The sequence below is a fragment of the Lycorma delicatula genome, chromosome 3 (genome assembly GCF_047948215.1).
Source record: "Lycorma delicatula isolate Av1 chromosome 3, ASM4794821v1, whole genome shotgun sequence".
NCBI classification, from domain to species: Eukaryota; Metazoa; Arthropoda; class Insecta; order Hemiptera; family Fulgoridae; genus Lycorma; species Lycorma delicatula.
The window spans coordinates 226,075,147-226,094,028 of record NC_134457.1 but is presented as its reverse complement, the minus strand read 5'-3'; the positions used below and the strand labels follow the sequence as shown (position 1 = coordinate 226,094,028).

At 28.4% G+C, this 18,882-nt stretch overlaps 1 protein-coding gene and 1 long non-coding RNA gene across 3 annotated transcripts in view; one reads left to right on the top strand and one right to left on the bottom strand.

Annotated features, from left to right (window-relative positions):
• Positions 1-18,882, bottom strand: part of LOC142322478 (EF-hand calcium-binding domain-containing protein 4A-like) — a 159,567-nt gene that overhangs the window by 9,547 nt on the left and 131,138 nt on the right. For both annotated transcript variants that reach the window (XM_075361601.1, XM_075361603.1), the window contains 2 exons: positions 3,762-3,827; positions 2,863-3,036 (listed from right to left, as the gene is read on the bottom strand). In XM_075361601.1, the coding sequence (XP_075217716.1) occupies positions 2,863-3,036; positions 3,762-3,827 (240 nt within the window). The remainder of the gene's footprint in view (positions 1-2,862; positions 3,037-3,761; positions 3,828-18,882) is intronic.
• Positions 15,399-18,882, top strand: part of LOC142322482 (uncharacterized) — a 41,615-nt gene continuing 38,131 nt past the window's right edge. Inside the window, exon 1 of the long non-coding RNA XR_012755885.1 lies at positions 15,399-15,536. This is a non-coding gene — a long non-coding RNA (uncharacterized LOC142322482). The remainder of the gene's footprint in view (positions 15,537-18,882) is intronic.

Here is an 18,882-nt window from a genome sequence, read left to right as displayed (position 1 = left end):
AACAGCTGGCGATAAACAAAAGTATTTAATTTTAAAATGTTTATAATAATGATTGCTTTACTCGTAAAAGAAATTACTTTAGATTACTAATACTACTATTAATATTAAATACTAACATTTTAGGTGCTGATTATAGTAATGAATGACCAAGCCATCCAAGAGGATGGCTGAAAGTTACACGGAAGGTTTTGCCATTTGGTGTGAACCAAAGGATCATGTAACAGGTTGTTACTTTTCCTTAACAAGTGAGTCTGTAATTTCTAGAAAATCTAAGCATGCCATAAAATATACTTCATTGTAATCTGCAATCAGGCCTGTACCTCAGAGTGAAATTGCACTTCCTGATCCATCTGTAAATGTATGTTTTGAAAGCAGCGATGAAGAATCAGGCAGTACTGAAGAAGACAACAATGATTTTGATTTTGAATTATCTTCCGATAAGCCACATCTTATATCACAAAGTGAGTTAAATGAATTGGTTAGAGATTTAAATTTACCAAAAAACAAGCTGAACTGTTAGAATGAAGAGTGCAATTTACTTCAAAACTTCAGGCTTTCGAAGCCAGCAAAAAGAACTTTCTCAGTACCTAATTGATGTAAATAATTTGGTTTATTGCATAAATATTTATGAGCTTATGTTCCTACCAACAACAACAATAACAAGTTCATAAACCTGGGGACTGGTCCCTGTTCATAGATTCTTCAAAGTATAGTTTAAAAGTGGTTCTACTAGACAACGATAACAAATATTCTTTGATGCCAATCGCTTATGGTGAAGAGACATACGATATGATGAAAGACATTCTTGAAAAAATAAATTATAAAAAGCATAGCTGGAACATATGTGGTGATTTCAAAGTTATAGCTATTTTGTTAGCTGCAGTTAGGCTGTACTAAGTACATGTGTTTTCTTTGCGAATGGGATTGCCGAGCTAGGGATAAACATTATATTACCATAGTAGAAGAAATGAGAAAAATATTAACTCCAAATGAGAAAAATATTATTCATGAGCCCTTAGTTGAACCCAAAAAAATATGTTTACTCCTTCCCTATATCAAGCTAGGACTAATGAAAGATTTTGTAAGCAATGAAGAAGCATAGTCCCGGATTTTGTAGATCAGGCAGAAATTTCCAAATGTAAGTGAAGGAAAAATTAAAGAATGAATATTTGTTGGTCCTTAAATAAGAGAATTGGTCAAAGATGATGTATTTAATTTGATGTTAAATAATGTAGAAAGTGCAGCTTGAGCTTCATTTAAAGACATTTGCAAAAATGTTCTTGGCCAACAAAAATCCAACAATTATCATGATATTGTTAATAAACTTCTTACAGAGATATGGGGTGTAATATATCTTTGAAAATACATTTCCTCCACTCACATCTGGATTTTTTCCCAGACAACCTCGGAGATGTAAGTGACGAACGTGGATGAATGTTTCCACCAAGACATTTCGGTGATAGAAAGCCACTATAAAGAGAAATGGAATACTAACATGCTAACCGATTACTGTTGGATATTAGAGGCTATTTATAAAAGAAAAGCATCAGCGAAATCTTTCTAACAGGTATGGCCATGCAAAATTATTAACTATATTTTCCCTTAATTTGTTTTGAAGCGTAATTTAAAAAATTGTATTTACAGGTCAGTAATATATGGCAAAAACAATTTAAGAAATGGTATCACATTTAGAGAAACATTAAACAATTTTTTTTTTATCATTGTTATCAAATGTACATTTTGAATCTTGTTATTTAAATGTATACATCAGTTACATCATTTGATGAATTTACTATGGTGTTTTATTCATAACATTGCTTGGATACTGTAAAAATTTCTTTAAATATTTATAAATTGATAGAATTGATTGATCATTAAAACATCTTCAATCATTTTGGATTGTAGAAAAATGAATATTCAAAATTATCTAATGCAATAGAAAAAATAATTTTTAACAAGTAAAAAATAATTAAAAAATATGTGATTTCATTAAAAACAATAATTAAAATAGTAATAGATCAGAAAAATTATAAAATATTGTATTTTAAAATTTATGTTCAGCCAAAATAAAACCACAGTTTGAGATTTCAGACAAAATCACAAAACAGTTCATCAGTCTAAATAATTTTTTCAGTACGAAGAGGAATTTCAAGCTGTATTTTAGCTAAATTTATTTTATACTTCGATTCCTGAGGCCATAAAGTTTGTGTCCTCACAAACTTTATGCATTTTACATTAATGATTGTTCATTTTACACTATTACTACTCATTCAATATGCAAAAAATAAAGTAATAATCTAAGAATCAAAAATGTTCCTCTGTTGGTAGCTTCTGTTTTGTAACTCTGTTGGTGATTAATTTATCTACTTTGATATATATTTTATAATAATATATTTTCAATAATCTCACAACCTGTTTGAAAGGGTGTTAGGTAATAATCTGTTTTATTTTCACAAGGAAAAAATGCAAAAAATTTGGTTCAAACAGGTCAGCGCTACAGTGCATGAAACATGGAATACCATTACATTTGTTGAGAACAAGTTTTATGGAAGAAAATGTCATTGGAATGATGGCCTGCTAGATACCTTGATTTAACTCGACCTGATTTCTTCTTGTTTGGTGCGGTGTGCATACACTGGTAGAATTATTAGTGAACATTCAGAAACATTTCTCAAAACACACAGAATATGTTTTGCAACATGATTTGGGTTCACTTAGCCTGTGGAAGTATCAAATTTTCAATATTTGTACACCAATTTTGCATTAGTTGTGTAATTTGTTGAGTACTTGTTTTATGTATATTATGGCACTTATGATAAACATATTATATTAAAATTTACTTTATATTTTTTCTCTGTTTACCTTAATTTTCATGAGATTAATATTTTGAACTTTAACATGATTCTTTTCATCTTCAAGAGCATATAACCTTTCTAGTACTTCATCTCTTAGATTTAATGCTTCAGAAATTTGGTTATCTTTTGATTCTGAGGTTTCCTTTAGTTCATGGCGTAGTATTTTCTCCTTCAGTTCCATCTGAAAATTAAATTTAGAATAAATGTTACATTGTTATCAACGTAAACATTTTATCATAAAATAGGTTTAATTAAAAATATTAGTAATTCATATTACTAACTAAATAATTTTTTTGCATTTCTGTATAAAGAGAACATTTAAAATTATTGTTTGTCAGGCCTCAAATTTTAATATTTCCTTACACTTTTATATTTATATATAACTCAATTGTATTATATATAACTATATAATTATAAGTGATTTAGAAGTAATAGACTAAACAACAGAAGAACATTCTTACAATTTAGAAATGACTGGTCTGTTGAACAGCCTTTCTATTGTTGAAGTTTTTAAGAAAATTTGGTTAGTAAAGGCATTAATTTTTTTTTTAAACTTCTCTCCAGAATATGTGATGTGCTTTAATTAATATGAATGTTTGAGCATCCATTTTATCTGTGTGATGAGGTCTTACTGAGAAAACATGCTAATTAATATCGTATTTTATTCTATTCTTATATCATAATTTTAATTAACTATTGAACGAACACTGTATTCCAACTAATGGATATATTTGGTTAATGAATAATATTTGTACACTATTAATATTATTCTTATAACATAATATTTATTCATAGATTTAACATTTTTAGTTCGTTACATGAAAATTGTAATTTTATTTATCTTTTTTAACGTATTAGATAATTTTTTAACTATGTTATTTAATGTAATGATTTATTAAAACTAACCTGAGTAGCTAATTTTTCTTTTTCTTCTGTCAGTTGTGTTTCAAATTCTTCAAAGAGTTTTTGAACCTGGAAAAGAACATTTTAATTAACTGATTGTTACTGCTAATGTTATAATAACAGAATAACTGACAAACATGTAACATTATTATTGAAACAGGTGTAAAAATGACATTTTTTATATTTATCTTTAGAAGTGCAGAAAAATAATTATACAGTTATATTGTTATAATGAATATTCATATTGCTTTAATAACAATTTAAAATTAAGGTGTTAATAATTTATTTTACGAATTAAGGCTATCAACTTATATCATTAAACTAATAAACAGTATTCTTAAATAGGTAATATTTAGTAATAGCTAATAACTTTAGTAAGATTGTACACCCAGATAGTATTTCACGGTGAATTATTAGTATATGCTAAGAAATCTGTTTGACAACCTATTACGTTAATAATATTTTAAAATAAAATATTTGTTAGTGACTGAATTAATTTGTTTTATTGTATTTCTATGTAGTCTAAATGATTAATGAAAAACAGAAATCAATTTTCATTTGGATTACAAAGTAAGTTATTCTGCATATCAGCATTAAATAAAAAAACACATAATTAATTACACAAACAAATACTACTTCATACCAATATCCCACCCCATATAATCCAGATTAAAAGCACGTATAAAATCAACAAGATATCCATTAGTGGTTACACTAATAAACACAGTTTTCGGCAAATGAAAGTTTTATTGTGTTCCTAATATAATTTTTTATACTGAATTAAATGCATCAGAAGTTTTTCATCATTCTTAATTTTTGTGTGATAACACCTTGAAGTTACTGCTTTTGTATATATTGTTTTAGAAATAACTTATATTTTAAAAGAATATTTTAAATGATTTCTAGCATAGGGTGGTGTTCAGATTCATTCGTTTTCTTTGTCCTCTTGCTTAATATAAACATCTTGTCATCTTCTGCTTTCTGATTTGTTAATGAACCAACTGATTTTAATTATTGTTGAATTAATTTTATGAATTTATTTTCTTTTAAGTTGTATTAGCAACATCACTAAATCTTTATTGTTCTAGATAGACATATTTAATATATATTTAAAATGTGAACTTAACTAAAAAAACATAAATTATTATAACTCATTGCAGTGTCTGAATTGTAAATTTTGAAAGTAAATAAAGTAAGTGATTATTAATAATTGGTTATCTGGCATTAATTAATGTATACAGTTTTCCACAACCAATGAATTGCTCCGTGGCTGAAATTGTTGTACATTTTTTTGGTCGTCTGGGCTGGATCACTAAAAAATATGGATAAGACTGGATAATTAAATAATGTGAAATATCAACAACGTATGAAGTTCTAATATTGTGATATATATAAATACACTGCAGCTTGGCAAATTCAATCTTCATTGGTGATCTTCAGTAATAATAATTTATGAATAAACAAAAATGTTATTTTGTTGTTTTCTTCACTACATTGAAACTGGGTTCATAATTTACGTTAACACCATTATCTATATAATGTTTGTGTAATTTAGTATTATTTTGTTTTTTTTTTGGCCGTATTAGTTATTGTAATCATCATGGATAAAGAACAATTATTAAGACAAAGAAAATCAATTAAGGCTATCATTACAAGATTTGGAACATTCGTGGATAAATTTGACACATCACAAGATGACAGCTACACTTTGCAAGTCAAATTACGAAATCTGCTTGATTTGCACCGCAAATATGATTACATTTAGATACAGTTAGAAATGGATGTTGATGATGGTAGTTAGACCTTTAGATTGAGAACAAATCGAGGAAAATTTATGCAACATAGAATGTAAGTTGCAACATTTATTAAATAGCCAGCATAGAGTAAATAAAGAACATTTTATAGATGCAGCTATAAACAATTACAATTGCAACTATCAATTTAAGATGAATTCTTGTATGGCCTCCCTTTTTTAATATATTTAATGATTTAATCCACACACAAAAAGATTTAACAAATATTCAAAAATTAAATTATTTATATTTGTCACTAAGAGATGAAGCCTTAGCCATTATTAAAAAATCTTCCATTAACCAATGAAAATTATAAATTCACATTAGATTTATTGATAAAACGATTTGATAAATTTATGATTGCATATTTTAATGCACATCGCATTTTAAAAATTAATTTTATAAAAAGAGAATCAGATCTTCTATCTAAATTCATTAATGGCATTTCTTCATTTTTAAACTTACTTGAAGTAATGCAACTTCCAGTTAACATATTTGAATTCATTGTAATTCAATTTCTAACAAGGCTATATTATAATACTGCCAGATTATAGAAGGAAAGATTATCAAATAAGTGCTGTCCAAACTTTCAAGAGTTCCTAGAATTTCTTGAGTCGAAATGACTCATCCTGAAAAATCTTAATTTAAGTATTACAAACTCACAATTCAGTATTGGAAATGTTAAAGGACAGCACATTACAACAATGCATTTAAATCTCATCGCAAATATCCTACTTCAAACATTAACAAGATTCATAAACAACATAATGTTAGTTATTATTCTAGACTTAACCTTAAACATTGTTTATTTTATAATCTCGATTATCAGTTACAAAAATGAAAAGAAATTTTTAATTTATCCAATGATGAACAAAGAATTTTTTAGAACATAATAATTGTCTCATATGTTTTTACAAAGGTCATAGTAACAATCAATGTTACTCAAATAATGTTTGTGATTTGTCAAAAAGGACACAATACAATTGTTCATAATGATTCTAAATTAAGAAATGATAAATTAATAATAATGACTATTGTTTACAATTAAACAAAAATGTAATCTTGTCTACTGCTGTACATAATGTAGATGATGTTTTTGATAATTTTCATTTGTTTAGAATCTTGTTTGAATCAGACAGTTAATTAAACTTTTGCACATATGTTGTTCACAAATTGGGAGTTGAACTCAATAAAGAAGATTTGCTTATTTCAGGCATGAATAATGCATTATCCAGATACGATTATAGTGTATACATTACATTCATGATACAAAAACGTTTCATTCAGGGTGTATTGTGCTGTTTTGTCAGACATAAGTAACCTTCCCTTACATATTTGAAACTTCTCATCTTAATCTACCTCAAAATCTATTCTTTGCAGATCCTATTTAATATATCAAATAATATTGATATTTTAATCGGAGCCCAATTTTATTCAAATCTTATTTTACCTTGTAAATTTATTCAAGATAATATCCTATTATTCAAGAGACTAAGCCGGGCTATATTCTTAGTTGTCTTCCTACTAAATTTAGACATAAGAATATACATCCCTTTTTTCAAGCAACAATTTTTTAGGTCATTCAACTATACTTGAAAAATTTTAGAAAATTGATGATACTGATTCTGATGTTTCAGTTAATGAAACTTCTACATGTGAAACAGATTTCCAACTTAATACCACTAGGAACAATCAAGGCAGATTTATTGTCTCATTACCGTATAAATCTGATAAACTGTGGCTAGGTGATTCTTTCATTAACGCTAAATATAGGTTCTTGTATCTGGAATGAAGATTACACAACAATTCTAATCTTAAAAGGGAATATTCCGCCTTATGCAAGAATACTTAAGATTAGGTCATATGTCATTACTTAATTCTGACAATTTATTAACTAATGAATCAGATGTATATTACTTACCTCACCACCCAATATTTAAGCCCACAAGTCTTAACTACTAAAATGCGAGTTGTTTTTGATGACTCAACTAAAACCTTTAATGGTTTTTATCTCTTAATGATATACTATTACTTGGGCCTGTTGTTCAGCAGGATTTATTTTCAATAATACTTAGATTTAGAATTCATAACTGTCATTACATTGGATATATCAAAAATGTATTGTCAAATACTAGTAAACCTTATGACACTAATTTACAATGTATTTTGTGGCATGAATCTCCAAATCAAAAACAACATTTTGCACTTAGAACTATTACACATGGAACCGCTTCTGCTCCATACTAAGCCACAAATGCCTAATTCAAATATCAAATGAAAACCCAAAGAGATTTCCATTAGCATGCAGTGCTATAAAAAATGATATTTATGTTGATTTTATTTCAGGCTCTGACCATCTAGATGAACCTATCTGTTGTGGTTTCTCATTTCATCAATAGTTAATAATATTGCAACTCCTGAGGATAATTATTCTATTCCTTTAACCCAGGAATGTAATTTGTGTTCGGGCATTTCGTTTAGGCATTTTATGGAACAATTCTACAGACACATATCATTTCAAATTACTCAATCTGTTGATACTAAAATTTATATTAAAAAATTATTCTCTATATTACTGCAGGAGTATTTGACCCATTAGATCTTATTGGTCCTATTGTTTTCTATCATAAATGTTTTGTGAAGTCTTTATGACGACTTAAAATTAATTGGGATGATAGATTACCCACAACGATGTTATCTCAATGGTTTAAATTATACAATCAGTTGTAATTAATTGAATTAAGATATTTCATCCAATTAAATTCAACAATGCGCTGAGGTTAACCCAAATACACAGATTTTCAGATGCCTCCATAAAGGGTTATGGCTGTTGTATCTACATTCAAACTTTGTTTTCTTATCAAACAATTTCATGTAATTTACTTTGTTCCAAATCAAAACTTGTTCCTTTAAAGCAAATAACACTACCAAGGCTTGAATTATCTAGTTGTCTACTAATCACACATTTATTAGTGAAGGCAATAAATGCTCTGAATATACATATTAATGAAATACGTATGTATTTAAATTCAACAATAGCATTCCCCTGGATTCATGGACATCCGTCTGCTTGGAAGGTATTTGTAAGTAATAGAATTACTGAAATTCTAAAAGATATCTCAAGTGCTAAATAGTTCTACAATAAGTCTTTGGAAAATCCAGCTGATGTATTGTTTAGGGATTGCAATCAAACTAAATTAATTGATATGTGCTTTGGTGGCATGATCCTCCTTGGCTCTTACAATTTTCATCTCATTGGTCAAATACTCATAATGATTATAATAAGGATATCATTCATTTATGTATCTAAATGTTCATTAATTCAAGAATGCCTTATAGAAAAACATAAAAATATATAAACATCTTTAGTATATACTGTTTTAGTTAACTATTCACAACTTTCATTTTTAAATTCGTACATTCAGCTTTTGTTTCTGATATATTTGCAATTTTAGATTAAATTGGACCAAATGAATCACTAGTCATTTAACTACAAGGGAATTAAATCAAACCCGTACCTTTTTCGTAAAACAGTCTCAACATGTACATTTTAGTGATGAAATAAACTTAAAACATTCAAATTATTTTTAACCAAAGCAAAACCATTTTACTTGACCCATTTCTGGATGACATAGCGCTATTATGAGTGGGAGGTAAATTGCAACACTCTTTAATTTATTATCAAGCTAAACATCCTATTACCCTACACTCAAAGGCAAATATAACTAAATTAATTATTATTGCTGAGCATTTACATCTTTTACATTCTGGTATACAGTTGACGCATCATTCATTACACCAGAAATACTGGATCTTAACTACTAAAACAAGCTTTTCATCAATCATTAATAAATGTTTGATTTCATTAACATTTGATTTCATTAATAAATGTTTTCATTTTAACGCAAAAACTCAAAACTTAAGTTCAACAAGGTAAGTTACCACTTTTCAGAATAGAACCTTCTCCATTCTGTCTGTGCAGTAGACTATGGAGGTCCACACTTACAATTCATCATGGCAGGCAGTGGTTCAAAGCGTTAAATAAATCTTATATTGCACTTTTTATATGCTTCAGTACTAAGGCAATTCAGTTAGAATTAGTCTGATTTGATTACACAGTTATTCATAGCAATACTCAAGAGATTTATTTCATGAATAGGTATACCTACCCAAATCTTTTCCAATAATGGTTCCAACTTCCATTCTGCCAAGAATATTTTGTATGACTTAAGTAATTAAATTCAGAAAATTTAAAATCAAGCATATCATGGTCATTTATTATTCCACCTTATTCACCCCCATTTTGGTGGCTTACAGGAAAATGTAATTAAAAGTATAAAATATCATCTGTCATGCAGTAGGACAAATAATCTTGAACTTTGAAGAATTGTAATGGTTTTAACAGGTTGAAGCCTGTTTTAATTCTCGTCCTATTTTCACTGTTTCTACAGATTATAGGGACCCAGAGATTTTCTGTTGCCTGGATATTTTCTTATTATTTGTCCACTTATGTCTTTACTTGAACCTGATTACAAAGAAATTGAAATTAACTATCTATGTTGTTGGCATTTACTCCAGAAATTCATTCAATCCATCTGGAAATGATGGTCTAAGGACTATCTTCATTATCTCCAGCAGAGAAATAAATGGTGTTTCACTTCGCGTAATCTGTCTGTTGGAGACATAGTATTAATCTCCAAATAGAACTTTTCACCAATGCAATGGAAATTTGGGATTATCACTAAAACTTATCTAGGTCCTGACCAATTAGTTAGAGTCATCAATTTAAAGACTGCTAATGGTCAGCTCTGAAGACCTGTGCATAAGTTGTTTGCTGCCAGTAGTTGACAATTAATGAATATTGTTTATTTTTTTAAAAAAACTCTCACATGTTACTAATGAGAATATTTCTAAAATAATAATTTTATTGATTGATATTATACTTTATTATTGTAATTCATTTATTGTATTTTATTAATATGTTTTCAATTGCGATTTATATTATGGTCATAAATGTTATATATTGTTATTATAATGTAAATTCTGTATTTATATCAATATCTGTGTATCTTACTCATATGCTCTTAAACTTGTAACACTCTACTCTATCTACACACTTAACATCTACATGTACTACATGCAGGTACATATGCAGACACACATATAACACACACACCACACAGATATTATATACCAGATGCAATAAGTTACTAAATGTGCAATAAGTCATTGTTTACATTTTCTAGCCAATGACACCATGGTAATTTGGGTCATTGGACATATTTTCTCACAGTAGGTGTGTCACGAACAACATATTTAAAGAGATCCTAGTCACTGTAAGGTAATAGTTACAAGTTTGCAAGAATATATATATATATATATATATATATATATATATATATATTTACATTTATTTTTACAAAGCTATTAGTATTATGATTATTATTCTTATTGTATTACTATTTTTATACATTGTCATTGATTTGTGATCACCATTATATATTATATTGATAAAAAAAAAGTAAAATACATTTACTCGGTCTTTCTTATATTACTAAATATTACTGATACAATTTATATTAGTATAACATTTATATACCTGATGTTAAGTTATAACATATTGGTATTCTCATATTAATATAAGAAAAAAGAATTTCTTTTTTTGACAGGCAGTCTGTTCAGATTCATTTGTTTTCTTTGTCCTCTTTTTTAATGTAAGCATTTCCTGTAATTTTCTTTCTTTTGATTTTTTAATGAACCAACTGATCTTCATTATTGTTAGAATTAATTATATGAATTTACTTTCCTTTAAGATGTATTAGCAACATCACTAAATTTTTATTGTTTTAGCTAGACATATTTAATATATATTTAACATGTGAATAAATGTGAACTTAACTAAAAACATAAATTATTATAATTCATTTCAATGCTTTATTAATGAACTGAAAATTTTGAAAATAAATAAAGGAGTGATTATTAATAACTGGTTATCCACCATTAGTTAATGTGTACAGTTTACACAACCAACGAATTGCTCTGTCTCTGAAATTGCTGTACAGGTCGGTTATAAACATAACATTATAAAGGCAGTATCTATAAATGCATGATGTTTCTTTTAGTGTAGATTAAGACGTGTCAGGAAAGAGCAATCTTCTGCACAATACAATTAACACACCAGTATTGTTTAAACATTTGCTGCATATGCACATATTGTGCTTTCACTCAGTTTTGTGATTTACAGTTACTGTGTTAATAAATAAATATGCCAAGGAAGTGTGCAAATGATCCAGATATCTTCTGTTGTGTGTGGGGATTTAACATTTAAAGAACGATTAAGTTTGACTCCGCTAGTTAAAAAATGTTATGAACTATATTTTGGCTGTTAAGTTGGGGATCAAGATAAGAACTGGACCCACCACATCTTGAATTTTGTCATATCCAGTGGTGTGATGTGAACAGAGACAATTTTTTAAACTGTTATTTCTCTATTACAAAGATAAAAGGTATAAGTAAGTAGTTAATCCAAAGGTTAAGCCAGTGTCTCATGATGAGGATTGCACTGCATCCTCCAACACAACTAACTTTAGAAGGTATAAAGATCAAAGATCTTAAGAAGATATAATTGGGATATGAGATAGCTGCTGAAGTTTGACATGAGGAGGAAGATGAACATACTTTTTAAAAAGAATCCTGTTTCCACGAAACTCATCTGATAACTAAAGGTGAATTAAACAACCTTGTTCAGGATTTTAAGCAAGCAGAGTTTCTTTAGGATCTAGAGTGAAGGGTTGGAATCTTTTCTGTATTAACAGTAAAATGTCTTTCTTTCATAACACAGGTCAACAAAACCATTTGGAACAGAGATAAAAGTAAGGGAATTAGAATTTTTATGCTAGGTTTATTTAGTATTTTTTAGGCTGAATCTGAAAATAAAATCAGTTTTTCATTACCCTTTCTTCATCTTCCTTCAGTACAAAATAATAATAATTACAACCTTTATTTTGCAGACATTTATGTTCATTAATTTCTTTTTTCTCATTTAAATTTAATTTAAATTAATGAACATAACTGTCTGCAAAATAAAGGTTGTAATTATTATTATTTTTGTACTGAAGGAAGATGAAGAAAGGGTAATGAAAAACTGATTTTATTTTCAGATTTAGCATAAAAAATACTAAATAAACCTAGCATAAAAATTCTTAAAGTCACTCTTTTATCATCCAGTAATAGTCACTCATCATAGATTCTTCCCATCTGCCTTGATAATGTTGTTCCATCTGCAATATATATTGATGGAACAAACCTTTCTCCTTGTTTGTCACTGATGTCACCAAAGTTTAAAGGGAAAAAGTCCAAATGAGAATGAATGAAAAAAATGAATTTTCAATGATATTCTGCAGCCTAAATTTTTGTAGTTCACTAAGAGTTCATTTATGAACCGATCATGGTTTTCAACCGTTTTGTTTGCAAGAAAACCAGTAATGACATCTTTGAATGACTTCCATGCAGCTAGTTCTTTAGGATTCAATTTGCTGTCAAAATATATTTTCACGAATTAAATTTTTTATTTGTGGTTCGATAAATATTCTCTTTTTTAATTTGGCTTCACTTAATAATGAAAAAACCTCAGCTAAATATTTAAAGTCATCTTCATCCTATCTAATGCTTTTACAAAGTTCTTCATCAGGCCTAGTTTTACCTAGGTAGAGGTGACAAAATATTACAATCTGCTTTGTCAAGGATATAATCAACAACATTTTCCTTTCCTGGGATAAACTTATTTCTTTTTGGCTAGTATTTAATTGCATAATCTTTATCTGTAACCTGACTATCCCGCAAACACAAGAAATACATACATTTTGTAAAGTCATGCTGGAGACCAAATATTGCTTTCACATCAGCGATTATTTGCCATGAGTGTTCGTCATACTTAATAGCTATTAAAATTTTTGATATACTTCCATATGTTTCATTTCTGTAGCATGTGGTGCCAGTGTAGAAAAAAACTTATTTAAGTTATGCAACAACACTGCTTTTTAGCTTCTTTTTGAAGAGTCTATAAATAAATGTCAATCATGAATAACATTTTCAATGTCCAGTTCAGATGTTAGCCCCAAACATGGCAGAAACAAATTAAAATATCTCTTCTCAAGTGTTTCAGTAAATTTTCATTGATTCTATATACTGAAATTTTAGTATACTTGTTCAATAAATTGCATTTTTTAAGATGTGAACCTATCATGTTATTTCGACAAATATGTCATGAATTAGGTCACTCAGTTCTCCTTGTGTGATGAGATGAAATTCAGTATTTGATTCTTCTGGAATGTAATTAATATCTATTGAAGTTGAGAATTCATCGGTTGAGCCTTCTGGAGAATCAGAAATTTCTTTCAAAGAAGTTAGAGCGATCGAAATCAAACATTTGGATATGTGATACTACTTTTATTGTATAAAACCAGTAACATTTAAGCAAAAGTAGCAGTCATCATAATAGTTAGCAGTCTCTCACCAAAACAGGTATGCGAAAAGGCAAATGCTCTCTTTTTCCTTTTAACTACCAGGTATGTTTTATGTAGTACTTCATGCATGCTACACATGGAACCCAGGATTTATCTTTGTCACCCAAGGAACACTCAAAATAATGTTTGTAAGCAGTTTTTAGCAGATTTGATATGGGTTTTCATTGACTTTTCATGGTGAATTCTCCACAAATGTAATAAAAAATATTTGGAGAATTTTTACAAGCCCGATTTTTATTCATTGTAAAAATCAAAATTTTTTAAAGAATGGAAGTAACAGAAATATTAATTTTCATTTATAAATACTTAATTACTTAAAATACTTCACAAAATTGTTTCACCAAGGAGTCGAATAAAATACAGCATCAAATGCACACATATTTATAATATGTGCATGATAAAACCACTGCCACATTTAAAGAACACAGCAAGCATACCAAGAGCTGAACTCATACTGAAGAAAATTTCATCATGTTGAATTATTCATTACTTGACTCACTGACATGTCTATAAATGTCTGAATTGACATCATCGCTGTTGTGTGTCAAATATACATCTACAGCATGTATCACATATCAATGTGAAAAAGCAAATGTACAATATACTAACTTATTTGTATTGTCTGTTCCACAAATGACAGAGCAAATAAACTGAAGGGGGTTGTAACTTAATATGTGGGTTGTTTCGGAATACATATTCAGATTCAGCGTATAAAATACTAAATGGAATATCTACTCCCTTTTCAGTTCCAAATTTTATGTTGACCAGTGTAATCTTAAAGGATAGTTTCAAGAAAATACTTTAGTGTACTGTAATTACAATATTTGTGTTGTCATGATGCACTTCATCATGAACATAATTCTACAGACTGTTCACCGATTCTTTGAAAACTAGTTTAAAAGGTGTCCTTTTGCACATTAGCAACAAATTTTCTTCTGTGCTGTTAGTAATTCTGTTTAAGTACTATTTGATTATATATTGCAATTTAAAATTTATTGTGTTTGTTAATAGCAGCTTGGCTACTCTAATTTTTTTTTTGTGCAAATGTGACAGCAGGGAAAAGACAAATCATTATATTAGGAAGGTAAGGCCAAAGCATGATGAACTTACACCTGGACAGAAAAATGTTGTTCATCCCCTAATTGTTAACTTTAAGATGATTCTTTTACCTTCAATCTATATAAATCTTTTCAAAAAATTTTATAAGATAATGGATAGAAATGGTGTTGGATTTCATAACTTGGAAGAAAATTTCTTCATTAAGAGAGGTAATCAAAAAAGGAATTTTTGTGTGTCCCCAGATAAGAATGTTGATTAGAGATGGACAATTTGGAGAACTGTAAAGCCGAATAGAAAAGTCAGCATGGAGGTCATTTAAAAATGTTATCATTCATGTTTTCCATATTTGGTTTTGAAGATAATAAAATCTTAGGATAGTTTATGAAAACTGATAAAATTTGGTAAGAATTGCAGGAACTTTCAGGTAGAAACTAATTTCTTAGTATTCCAGGTTTTGCCCCCAGAAAATACATGTTTTTGCTTCAGCTATATTATCTAATAATTCTTTTATTTATAACACTTTCTGCACATGCCTTAAAGTTCTAAGAATTCAATGCATTTCATTTTTTCATAATATAAAAAGTTTCTTATATTTTCATGTGCTTTAAGGTTATGTAATAAGTAAGCTTAATAAAAAATAACAAAAATAATTCTAATACATTGTGTACTTCTTTCAAATGATACTGATCTGTGTGTGTTTTTTACATGAGTTTTGTGACCTGATGTAATACTCCAAAACAACCTTTATCTTTTAAATCATTATTATTTTATCAAAACTTACAAAATGAAGTCTAGCAAATGCAAAAAAAAGGTCACAACAAAATTTTTATATAACGGATATTGATTGTTTATTCTTATATTGTGGAAAAATAACATGAAAAAGTTTAAAAATTAAAAAAAAAAAATCAATATTTTTATCACTGGCTTCCCCACTCCCAATATTGTTCCAAAGTATTTTGTCGGCTATTTGCAGTATTACTGTTGTTAGGAAGACTTAAAGAAAATTTGGTTAAAAAATATGCAATAAATAAAACGAAGCCTTTTTCAATTTTTGGGGAAGAGGAAATTTTTACGCAAAATTTTTTAAAAAAGCTAGGATAAGCATGCATGAATATACTGAGCTTACTATAAAGCGCGGTTGGCTGGACTCTGTGGCACAAGTGGTAGCATCTTTGCCTTTCATCCTGGGGTCTTGTGTTTGAATCCTGGTCAGACATGGCATTTTTCACATGCTATAAAAATTATCATTCATCTTATCCTCTGAAGCAATACCTGTATGGTGTTCCCAAAGGTTAAAAAAGAAAAAAATATAAAATGGGATTATGTTTGTAAAATTTTGAGAAAAATGACCCCCCCAAAGAAACTATGCCACCATCTGGAGATATTAACCCCAAAATTTTAATAAAACATTTGTCCCATATATACAAGTCTCTGTATAAAATTTCATCAATATCAGTTTATCCAGTCAAAACACATGAATATATGTATGTATGAACATTTACCCCCCACTTGTTTTATTTGTTTTTTGAGTCCTTGGGACATGAAACAAAAAAATGCAAAAAACCCATATCCATTTTCTTCAATGATTACCATACTTCATTCATTCTTGCAGCATAGATCTATTATGATGATAGGAAAGTAAAATTACCCTAAAAATTAAAAAGGGTATACAGTTTCAATATTTTTTAAATTTAATAAGTTGGCACATTATTTAAAGCAGGTGACTTTAGCACTTTATTTAGAATAATTTAAACAGATTTTAGATTATAGAAGAGTTAAAAAAAAAATTTAGTTCTAAGGAGTTTTTATTCAAGTAATATCTTTTTTATTTAAAATATAAATGGATCTATGAAAAACAGTTAGATAAAAACCCATTCAAAAGAATCACAAAGATAAGAATTGTGTTCTTTTTTATAGTTTCATAAAGATTAAGAAAATAATTATCAAAAGGCACTGTTACTCTGTGCTAGTTGAAGCTTTCTGGATTATAGCAACACGTGTAATATTTTTTTTTTTTTACATTAGTTTTCTGAATAAATTTTCTTGAATTTTTGTGTAAAAATACCAAAAATAAAAGAAGTAAGAAAATTTCTTCTGTCTATGTAGACAATGTATTTTTTAATTTAAAAAATCTTTAATAAAAAAGGCCAAAATTTCAGACTATTATTTTTCTGTATTTATACCACAAACTTGTCTGATTTAATCATTTCTGCCGTATTATGGCTGTTTTCTAGCTGATTTTACAACACATGTTTAGTTTTATTAACAAAACAATGAAAAGGCAGAAAAATTAAAATATGTACATTTACAAAAATATATTTTTATATTCTATGTAACTTGATAAAATTATTATATACAGAGGTATTATTGATTAAAAAATGTTAATGGCTGCCATTTTGAAATTTTGAAGGTAATATTTTCAAACCTATTTATTTTGTAGAAGTTGTAGTTGGGTAAATGTATACAAAATTTCATGAAAAAAAAAAAAAATCATTAAAATTTCACTAATTTGTTCCTGTGATGGAAACAGAACAGAAGGGTGATGGAAAATATAAGGTGATAAGAAGGTACATTTGTTCTCCATACATTTTTTGTTTGTTTAGGTTACCTGAATTGCTTCCTTTGGCAATCACCTCCCAGAATAGTTTGTATTATTTGAATTACTTTCTTTTGGGTGCATCATGTACTTTTAATCAATGTAAAACTAGAGCAGTAATATTATATGAAGGTAAATGGTAATAGAAATATGCATAAGAAATGGTGAGCCAAGTATTTTTTGTGATATGAGGATAACAGAAAATTCAAAACTTACAGTTTATTCTTTTGATAAGAAACTTATATGCAATTGCGATAAAAATTTTCATTAGCAAGTTTTCAGTACAATTTTAGATTGTATTTATTTAATACGAGGTTAGTATATTTAGGCATTTATCCTTACTTTTTTCCTTAGTGCATAATGATGTCATTATCAGTGCCTGGATAGATATTGATGTAGTACATAAATATATACTAAGAATTAACAATTAAAAACTAAAAACCAAGAAAGTGAAATAAAACCACACTGAAATATATCAATAATGTAAATTAAAACACTAAAATTATCATCTGCTATATGCCAAATGGTATAAATAGCTGAAAGCTATTACTGAATACTCAAATATTTGAATATAAATGAACAGCTCTGATAAATCATAAAAGATTAGATAATTGTTCCCAATGTATTCGCATGTAGTTCATAGTTTAAAGTTGCGAGACAATGCTGCATAACAGATTCAATCCACAAGGACAGGGTGCACAGCTAGTTGGCAGTGACAGTGAGCACAAACTGGTGCATCTGTGTCATCGGATATCAATGAGAGAGCCTAGTGTGCACTATTCATAAATGGCAGATAATAACCTCCTCTTAACTGTTATTTCAGCATGAGGGAGCTCCATGATAATACAAGTGTTCTTGATTGTCACTTTGTCACTCATCATGAACCTTCTTTAGAAAACAGATAACATTGTTTGAGACAACGTGATTGGTGAAACAAGCCTCACTTGCTGCACTATCAGTGTGCCATTGCCTGAAATTCCAATATGGCTGGAGATTCAGCAGTACCTTACAGTTGTATTACTTTGAGTCATTTGAGAAATAACACTCTGAATCTCACTTACAATAGAGTGTCTGGAGTACATGTTACTAATCGCCCGTAAGGCACTCATGGAAACTGAGCAGACAAATAAGTGTTGAAATGTTGGGCTAAT